The following is an 11,085-nucleotide window of genomic DNA, read 5'->3' as shown; positions in this document are numbered from 1 at the left end:
TTTCTTAAAATTTTGTTTTTAATAAAGATATGAAATTACATTTTGTAGATTTTAACTTTATATAATGACATGTTTTTTCGATCTATTTAGAAGATATTCAATATATATATAACTATAAACGGAAAAATTAATCTTAAGCATTTATTAATCAGAATAAAGCTTTAGATCCAATATAGATAAAAAGCCATCAAATACCCTAGGATTTAGATTACGATTACACAACAACATTACTTTTTTTTTTTGAATTTCTAAAGGTTTTTAACAAGGTTTTTAACAATTCTGGTTTTGCGTCTGTATCTATGAAACCAAGACTTTAATTGTCTAGGTTATAAATGCCCCATTTCCAAGCGCTTGTTGGAATGTTGCTTCATAAAAATGAAAAGCGGACAACAAAAAGAAAATTAATGTCATCTTTTTTATTGAATATATTTCATTGGGCCATTTCTGTTTTGCCTGTAAACGTTCCCAATGATTACTATAATGTTATTTCTGGTTTTTTTTCTGTTTTCATTTTGGGGGAAAGGGGGGGGGGGGGGGTTGGCGTTTAAAAAAAGTGATGTAGACATCAGTTATGATCTATTATTGTTACTGTTAAAAATCTTTGACTACACCCAAGTCGTTAGCCAAAATAAAAGGGAAAATATGATGGAAATGTATTCATATAATGGTAAATTAGAAATTGTTTTACTGGATGGTTTACAGTATCACACTTGCACGTTATATAGGATTTGATGTTGCCACAATATTTTATCGTATTGCTGAACATATAACCAGGTTATAAATGCTTAAATGCATTAAAAAAGAGAGGCGAGATATACCAGAGGGACTTTCAAACTCATAAGTCGAAAATAAACTGACAATGCCAAAGACAAACATAAAACAACAGATAAATAATAGCACACAAAACACAACATAGGAAACCAAAGACTGAGCAACACGAACGCCACCAAAAAAATGCAGGGATCTTATGTGCTCATGAAGAATAAGCATATCCTGCTTTACATGAGGCACCCGTCGTGTTGCTCATTATAGTACAAACTTGGTATAAATAACATGCACCAAGGCTTAAAATAGAACATAGAGACAAAATGAAAAAATTGTCCAGTATCTTGAAAACCGTCAGGTAGGGGATATCTGGCTAGGCAGGAATGTTCAAAATATCAAAATCTACCTACTGTCCATTTTGTCCAACATTATTTGACGAATCCGTATTGGAGTTATTGTGATAAAAAAAACTTTTTATCAATTTATGCCGTAAAAAGTTGTTTCCCCTCAATCAAAATTTCAACACGCTTCTTCTATTTTATAAAAAAAAAATATGTGGTATGATTGCCAATGAGAAAACTCTTCACAAGAGAACAAATGACACAGAAATTGAAAACTATAATTACATAAGGTAGATAGTAGGAAACTCGGTCAAGTAGGTTGATTGAAAAATGCCGGGTTATTAATACAGAGTCTTTGAATGCTGTATTTTCCCCTCAAACAATCGATTAAAAGATATAATGCATAATACGAAAATCTAAAAGCATGTGTGTCTGCTATCTGTCTTTAAACAGACCGATTAGTCAAATCTAGGTCTGTTCTGCCGGGTCGACACGTTCCTTGATATTATGTGGTACAGAAAAAAGTAAATGTTCAATAAAATGTTCCCACTTTAGGTAAGATAACACGTGCATGTACTTAAGTGAAAAAAACACGACAAACTGATATCAAAGAATACTTCAAGTACTATATTGTACTCGAGTCCCAAGTAAAGCTATAAATGCATTAGAATACTTTCGTTTTAAAACGAAATGTTTGTTTTCAATGATAACAAATCATTCATAAAATAAACGGTACAACAAAATCATTTTAAATTGTCTCCTTCGTTTAAAGTTGTTGTGTGGGTATATCACAAATGACTGTAAAAGTCCCTGATATGAAATACAGGTATAAACTATGTGAGACTTAAGCATTTACACAAATTTACATTCTTATTACTTCAGGATACTATGATATAATCTATATCTTGTGATGAACATCATATGTTTGCTAGGTTTGGTTGATTTGATATTCCAAGATGCAGTCAGTATTGCAGATCATTGCAATGTACATTGATTTTTTTGTACTCATATGAAGCAAAGGCATACAAAACCTTCTCTAAGAAAATGAATAAACCTGCAAAGTTGTCATATATATTAATGATGTCCTGTCAATCAATAACCCACATTCAGTGAGTGCTGAAATTGAGATTAAGGATCCAACCGTTGAAGGTCTGCCTACCTTGTCGACTCATCTTCTTATTTATGGTATATGATTTTAAATGGTATATTTTAAATATGTAATTTGTATTATCTGGTTCTGTCCTGGCATTTTATAGCATTTTTAATAGTATTAAACAATGTTGTTTTCTTATATGTCTCTAATTTATGTCTAATCTTATGTACTTGTATGTAATGTCATGAAAGCTCTTTATAAGGCCCTTTAATTGGAAATGAAATATTCTTCTTCTTCTTATTATTTTATCTATGAGACATAGCTCATGCGATTCCCTCACCCTTTTTAATTGTTAGCTATGCTTGGAAATATAATTATAATACCAGATGTAGTAAGATTAAACTCACAATTTATTACAAAAACAGGAATTCAAAAAGTATGTTTGTTTATGTACAATGATATCTCCTTGAGAGAATGGATGTGAAATATTTTAGATGTACTGAATTTTTTTCTGACATCTTCTAGGTTTGCACTGACCGACATTTCTAAATTTGTACAATGTTATATGTATGGATCATTTTGATTCATCAATAATGTTTGGTTTTCAATAAGTATACAATTAACTAACTTTTTCCATTGAATTTTGAAATAGGGTTGTTCAAATAGTTAGATATGTATGTTATGTAACATTTTAAGCATATTTCCTTAGTTTTTTTATAACAACTATGATTGTTGAGAGGTTTTACCTTAGTTATTGTCTTTCAGCTAACCAAAATTCAACGGAATTAGTGTAACTACGTTAAAAAAACCAACTAAACTACGAGGAAAATTCAAAATAGAAAGTCTCTAATCAAATGGCAAAATCAAAAGCTCAAACACATCAAACGAATGAATAAACGGTCTGCGAAATGAATTGCATATTTTTTTTTGATATAATGAATAATACTATCTATGCAGTTTAGGTGGAAATGGTTATCGAATGTGTCCAAAATGCAATATTTGAATATCTGACAAAAGCGATATAATTAATATTTTCGGAAATTGTTCAAAGCTGTACCGGCAATTTTGTTATTTAGTATTGGACTGGGTCCCCAGTTCATATATCGCATCTGTCCCTTGATTAATTTGCATCTGTATCAGTTTATGTCAGAATCAATTCATCAGATGACTGTCTGTGCATTGTAATTTTTAATGAGATATTGGTCATAGGTATGTTATTTAATTGTTATGCAAAATCGTTCACCAACCCCATTTGTTAAGTCAATATTACTGTTACTGTTTAAAAAAAATGTGCTTTGAATAAGTGCCTCAGTTTTAGTTTCTTTAGTGGTGCTTTGCATGTATTTCCATATGTCTGTGCTGATTCTTTGCATTGTTATGGGTATGATGCTTATACTGATCGAGCCGGTATCCATAATAACTTACAACTTATATTCACATTGTGAAAAAAATAATCATATCCATGTCTTCTTCTTTCTTCTTTTTTTTTCCACTATCTGGAGTTCCACCACTTTTGTAGTGTAGCATGGATAAGCAACTGATTGATACTGTAAGCAACTGTGTGCATGTCCATGACAATATACCTAGAGTTATCACATTGTTATTAATATTGTCTAAGACATTATGCAGTGTAATCATTTTGTAACTATACATGTCATTTTGTAGTGTTATCACATTGTAATCATACATGACATTAAATAGTGTAATCACATTTAAACAACTATACATGATAATATGATTTGTAAATACATTGTAATAATATATGACACCATACAGTGTAATCACATTGTAATTATATATATGACATTATTCTGTGTTGTCACCTTGTAATTATCAATGACATTCATGACAATATGCAGTGTTATCACATTATGAATATCCATGACATGACACAGTGTTATCACATTGTCATTATCAATGATATGCAGTGGAATCACATTGTAATTATCCATTTTACATTATGCAGTGCAATCACATTGTAAATATACATAACAATATGCAGTGTAATCACATTGTAATTATCTATGACATTATGCAGTGTAATCACATTTTAATTATTTATGACATTTAGCAGCGTAATCACATTGTTATAATGATGACATTATGCAGTGTTATGACATTGTTTGGTTATAACTATACATGACATGCAGTGTAATCACATTGTATCTATCCATTTTATTATGCAGTGTAATCACTTTGTAATTAATCATTTCAATATGTAGTGTAATCACATTGTAATTATACATGTTATTTTGCAGTGTAATCACATTGTAAAGTATACATAACAATATGCATTGTATTCACATTGTAAATATACATGACAATATGCAGTGTAATCACTATGTAACTATACATGACATTTTGCATTGAAATCACATTGTAAATATAAATAACAATATGCAGTGTATTCATATTGTAAATATACATGACAATATGCAGTGTAATAACACTGTAATAATACATAACAATATGCAGTGTAATCACTATGTAACTATACATGACATTTTGCATTGAAATCACATTGTAAATATAAATAACAATATGCAGTGTATTCATATTGTAAATATACATGGGACAACATCCCTAATGCGCCTTGAAATGAGGAACTCAAAAGTCACGTGTAAAGAAAAAATCTCTGTGTAGTGATATTGGACATGTTTCTATTTTTAACAAATGACTGAACTTAATTATTTGTGGTGATTAGGAAAGTAGAGGAACATAGAATAAATGTGTAAAAACTATGGAGCTATTGAATGTGTTCAAAGTATTAAATTTTCAAAGAACTTATTGTGTTAAAAAGGGGATATTTTACCACAAGGAGCCGCATCACAAAAGGATGTTCGGGGTTTGCTAATTTACGGAAAAAGTAATCTCACTTCGTACCCCGAAAATTTAACCACATATGTGAAAATGTCACAGCTTCGAAACAAGCTATCATACACATCCAAGTTTACGATATGGACTGAGCTACAGGAAAAAACGTTACCATTATCGCCTATGGAAAAACAATTAAAGATATTGAGCCAATTTACAAAAGATAAATCAGAAGTTATCAGAGTGATCTATGGATGATTTCACCTTGTACACCCGGGAAAATTGTGAAAATGATGGTAAGTATTTTTTTATTTATACCCAGATATCCCAGATGATTTCAGATAACCATTATAGATAAATACCAGCAGATACTCGATGAAATTTTCGCTTTTAGAAAGCATTACAGGCACGGGGCTGAACACTTTTTTTAGGCACAATTCTAACTTTGTTTACACCCCGAGAGATCCGAAAGGAATTTGTTTATGAATTGAAAAAGGCATGAACTAACATAATAGTTTTATCTGTAAGTAAACATGACACAATACAGTCTTTGTTATGTAATTATCACTCCGGTTTACAGGAATAACTGATAATCAAGGGAGATAACACACTCCATACGAGTAAAGTGAAATACATCATCATCATGTGCTTTTATCCAATAATTTGACCCATGGTCAGTCAGTAGATATCATAGGCAGTTAATAAACAGACAAACATGTACATGTATTAAAGAAATCATGAATTATTATTTGTAATGCACACTAGCAAATCACAAGATATTGTCTTTTCTCAGTGAAAAAGGGGGAGGGTCAACAAACCTTTCGAAAACAATATTGCTGCACCTTTTCAACTATTAAGCTAGTTAGCTACCACTCGTTGCTTCTAATATAAAAGATTTAAATGAAGGTTGATAAGCCACAAGGGAGAAGCATTTTTCTTTCTTTGCGATAAAACGTTCAAGAATTTGATTTTTGCTCTCTCAATAATACTTATGCATTCAAACCAAATAATAACACAGCCTGAGTAATTTTTTTGTCTTATTTCAGTTCCAGTCATATCATTACTTTTTAACCTGAGATGACAAACTAGAGGTTTTAAAAGGTCCTGAATAACTGGTAAGCATTTTGTTTTATTTGGCAAGCTCTAAATTGTTTATTTATGGTATTTATGCAATTCAAATTACAGTCGGTATGTTAAAAATATACTGATATGCAAACTGTTGCTATGGTCTTGGCATTAAATGAAAATGCTTGGTTACTGATCTTTTCGACTCCATATTTCAAGTTAAACCTTGCGGCAACTGTTCCTCATGTAACACTGCAAACTATAATTAGCATTATTTTGATATGTCGTTATTTAATGACGCCATATTACGTGTGATGTCACAATGTTTCCTTTAAAAACCTCATGCCGATATCTCACTGATAAAAGATTTTCACTGAAATACATGTAAAAAACATTTTTTCTCAAATACAATTATGTGAAAGAACCAAGTTTTGAAAATTTGCACTTCATCGCACTCTAATTATATGATTCAAATGACTTTTACAGTAGTTTATAGTGGTTTCTACAGTATAGAATACCAGGTTTCCACCGGCTAGAATAATTAAGTATTTTGGTTTTTTTTTTATGAAATCTTCATTTTTGCATAATTTCTCTGTCAAAATGCACTTTTAGGCACCAGAAAATTTTATTGAATGCTTTAACAGGGTCTGTGTGTTGTATTTTAAGGTTACATTCAGATGTTTTGTCCTTCTTTTGACTAGTGAAGGTATACTGTTAGAAATTAATTATGCATACACTTTGTATTCAAAATAAATAAATATAACGATAAAAGTGTCATTGCCTTATAGTGCTGAAACAACTTTATTTTTTTTCAGAAATGGACAAAAATACACAGATTTATTCAGAATGTCATACCGATGAAGATCACATAAAAATATTTGGAAAAATCAGAACTATGGATTGCAATATGGGACAACATCCCTAATGCGCCTTGAAATGAGGAACTCAAAAGTCACGTGTAAAGAAAAAATCTCTGTGTAGTGATATTGGACATGTTTCTATTTTTAACAAATGACTGAACTTAATTATTTGTGGTGATTAGGAAAGTAGAGGAACATAGAATAAATGTGTAAAAACTATGGAGCTATTGAATGTGTTCAAAGTATTAAATTTTCAAAGAACTTATTGTGTTAAAAAGGGGATATTTTACCACAAGGAGCCGCATCACAAAAGGATGTTCGGGGTTTGCTAATTTACGGAAAAAGTAATCTCACTTCGTACCCCGAAAATTTAACCACATATGTGAAAATGTCACAGCTTCGAAACAAGCTATCATACACATCCAAGTTTACGATATGGACTGAGCTACAGGAAAAAACGTTACCATTATCGCCTATGGAAAAACAATTAAAGATATTGAGCCACATGACAATATGCAGTGTAATAACACTGTAATAATACATAACAATATGCAGTGTAATCACATTGTAATTATACATGACATTATGCAGTGTTATCACATTGTAAATATACATAAAAATATGTAGTGTAATCTCATTGTAATTGTCTATGACACTTAGCAGTGTAATCACATTGTTATAATTATGACAGTATGCAGTGTTATGACATTGTTTGGGTGAAATTATACATGACAATATGCAGTGTAATCACATTGTAATTAAGCAGGAAATTTTGCAGTGTAATCATATTGTAAATATACATGACAGTATGCGGTGTAATCACATTGTAATTATACATGACATTATGCAGTGTAATCACATTGTAATTATACATGACATTATGCAGTGTAATCACATTGTAAATATACATGACATTATGTAGTGTAATCAGATTGTAATTATACATGACATTATGCAGTGTAATCACATTGTAAATATACATGACATTATGCAGTGTAATCACATTGTAAATATATATGACATTATGCAGTGTTATCACATTGTAATTAAGCAGGAAATTTTGCAGTGTAATCACATTGTAAATATACATAACAATATGCAGTGTAATCATATTGTAAATATATATGACATTTTGCAGTGTAATCATATTGTAAATATACATGACATTATGTAGTGTAATCAGAATGTAATTATACATGACATTATGCAGTGTAATCACATTGTAAATATACATGACATTATGCAGTGTAATCACATTGTAATTATACATGACATTATGCAGAGTAATCATATTGTAAATATACATAACAATATGCAGTGTAATCACATTGTATTATAATACATGATATTATGCAGAGTAATCGCATTGTAAGTATCTATGACATTTGGCATTGTTATCACATTGTAATTACACATGACCTTGTGTAGTGTTATCACATTGTAAACATATATGATATGTTCAGTGTAATCACATTGTATCTATCCATGATATTAAGCAGTGTTATCACATTGTAATTATACATGACAATATATATGAAGTGTTATCACAAACTTTAATTATCCATGACATCATGCAGTTAAATAGCTTTGTAATTGTTTAGGAGAATGTGAAGTGTAATCAGAATGTAGTTTTCAATTTATATATCCAGGACAAATACATTTTACTCCTATTGAAACAGTCACTGGAGAACTACTACATGCATGGTATTATCTATAGCTACATACGGAGAACTACTACATGTATGGTATTATCTATAGCTACATACGGAGAACTACTACATGTATGGTATTATCTATAGCTACATACGGAGAACTACTACATGTATGGTATTATCTATAGCTACATACATGTACAGTCACTGGAGAACTACTACATGTATGGTATTATCTATAGCTACATACGGAGAACTACTACATGTATGGTATTATCTATAGCTACATACGGAGAACTACTACATGTATGGTATTATCTATAGCTACATACGGAGAACTACTACATGTATGGTATTATCTACAGCTACATACAGTTGATTTAATGTAATTGTTAATTAAAATTTAAGCAATGGATTTACATTAATTTTCATATATAAAATGAAGTCATTCTCACTTGATATGCCTTAATTTATTTTTAGAAATGTATTTCTTTTTCAGAATTTGAATTGACGATGGCTAAACCTCAGTCTTGTGACACATTTGTTGCTCTTCCACCGTCCACTGCTGATGGGTGTGTTATCTTTGGGAAGAATTCAGATAGACCTGATGAAGAAGTACAGGAAGTGGAATATTACCCTAGTCAGGAACACCAGCCAGGATCTAAAGTTATGGTAGGTATAAAGAATATTACCCTAGTAAGGAACACCAGCCAGGATCTAAAGTTATGGTAGGTATAACAAATATTACCCTAGTAAGGAACACCAGCCAGGATCTAAAGTTATGGTAGGTATAACAAATATTACCCTAGTAAGGAACACCAGCCAGGATCTAAAGTTATGGTAGGTATAAAGAATATTACCCTAGTAAGGAACACCAGCCAGGATCTAAAGTTATGGTAGGTATAAAGAATATTACCCTAGTAAGGAACACCAGCCAGGATCTAAAGTTATGGTAGGTATAGAGAATATTACCCTAGTAAGGAACACCAGCCAGGATCTAAAGTTATGGTAGGTATAGAGAATATTACCCTAGTAAGGAACACCAGCCAGGATCTAAAGTTATGGTAGGTATAGAGAATATTACCCTAGTAAGGAACACCAGCCAGGATCTAAAGTTATGGTAGGTATAGAGAATATTACCCTAGTAAGGAACACCAGCCAGGATCTAAAGTTATGGTAGGTATAAAGAATATTACCCTAGTAAGGAACACCAGCCAGGATCTAAAGTTATGGTAGGTATAAAGAATATTACCCTAGTAAGGAACACCAGCCAGGATCTTAAGTTATGGTAGGTATAGAGAATATTACCCTAGTAAGGAACACCAGCCAGGATCTAAAGTTATGGTAGGTATAAAGAATATTACCCTAGTAAGGAACACCAGCCAGGATCTAAAGTTATGGTAGGTATAGAGAATATTACCCTAGTAAGAAACACCAGCCAGGATCTAAAGTTATGGTAGGTATAGAGAATATTACCCTAGTAAGGAACACCAGCCAGGATCTAAAGTTATGGTAGGTATAGAGAATATTACCCTAGTAAGGAACACCAGCCAGGATCTAAAGTTATGGTAGGTATAAAGAATATTACCCTAGTAAGGAACACCAGCCAGGATCTAAAGTTATGGTAGGTATAAAGAATATTACCCTAGTAAGGAACACCAGCCAGGATCTAAAGTTATGGTAGGTATAGAGAATATTACCCTAGTAAGGAACACCAGCCAGGATCTAAAGTTATGGTAGGTATAAAGAATATTACCCTAGTAAGGAACACCAGCCAGGATCTAAAGTTATGGTAGGTATAGAGAATATTACCCTAGTAAGGAACACCAGCCAGGATCTAAAGTTATGGTAGGTATAAAAAATATTACCCTAGTAAGGAACACCAGCCAGGATCTAAAGTTATGGTAGGTATAAAGAATATTACCCTAGTAAGGAACACCAGCCAGGATCTAAAGTTATGGTAGGTATAGAGAATATTACCCTAGTAAGGAACACCAGCCAGGATCTAAAGTTATGGTAGGTATAAAGAATATTACCCTAGTAAGGAACACCAGCCAGGATCTAAAGTTATGGTAGGTATAAAGAATACTGAGACACTTATGTAATGTGAAATGTCCTAGTCAGGAACACCAGCCAGGATCTAAAGTTATGGTAGGTATAAAGAATACCGAGACACTTATGTAATGTGAAATGTCTTAGTAAGGAACACCAGCCAGGATCTAAAGTTATGGTAGGTATAAAGAATACTGAGACACTTATGTAATGTGAAATGTCCTAGTCAGGAACAACAGCCAGGATCTAAAGTTATGGTAGGTATAAAGAATACTGAGACACTTATGTAATGTGAAATGTCCTAGTAAGGAACACCAGCCAGGATCTAAAGTTATGGTAGGTATAAAGAATACTGAGACACTTATGTAATGTGAAATGTCCTACTAAGGAACACCAGCCAGGATCTAAAGTTATGGTAGGTATTAAGAATACTGAGACACTTA

The 11,085-nt window shown here is 31.8% G+C and overlaps 1 protein-coding gene and 1 long non-coding RNA gene across 3 annotated transcripts in view; both read left to right on the top strand.

The window, feature by feature from the left end:
- Positions 1-3,277: 3,277 nt before the first annotated feature.
- LOC139513877 (secernin-3-like) overlaps positions 3,278-11,085 on the top strand; it is a 31,264-nt gene continuing 23,456 nt past the window's right edge. The window contains exons 1-2 of one of the 2 annotated variants that reach the window (XM_071302808.1): positions 3,278-3,408; positions 9,090-9,262. In XM_071302808.1, coding sequence (XP_071158909.1) covers positions 9,104-9,262 — 159 coding nt within the window. In that variant the 5' untranslated portion in view covers positions 3,278-3,408; positions 9,090-9,103. The remainder of the gene's footprint in view (positions 3,409-9,089; positions 9,263-11,085) is intronic. The other variant, XM_071302809.1, reaches the window with a different exon arrangement.
- LOC139510729 (uncharacterized) lies at positions 4,775-7,440 on the top strand. The gene is made up of 3 exons (XR_011661974.1): positions 4,775-5,309; positions 6,060-6,128; positions 6,894-7,440. It is a non-coding gene; the product is annotated as an uncharacterized lncRNA (long non-coding RNA).

The sequence above is a fragment of the Mytilus edulis genome, chromosome 2, assembly GCF_963676685.1.
Source record: "Mytilus edulis chromosome 2, xbMytEdul2.2, whole genome shotgun sequence".
NCBI classification, from domain to species: Eukaryota; Metazoa; Mollusca; class Bivalvia; order Mytilida; family Mytilidae; genus Mytilus; species Mytilus edulis.
Note: the sequence above shows the minus strand (reverse complement) of the source record. Positions and strands in the feature narration are given on the sequence as shown.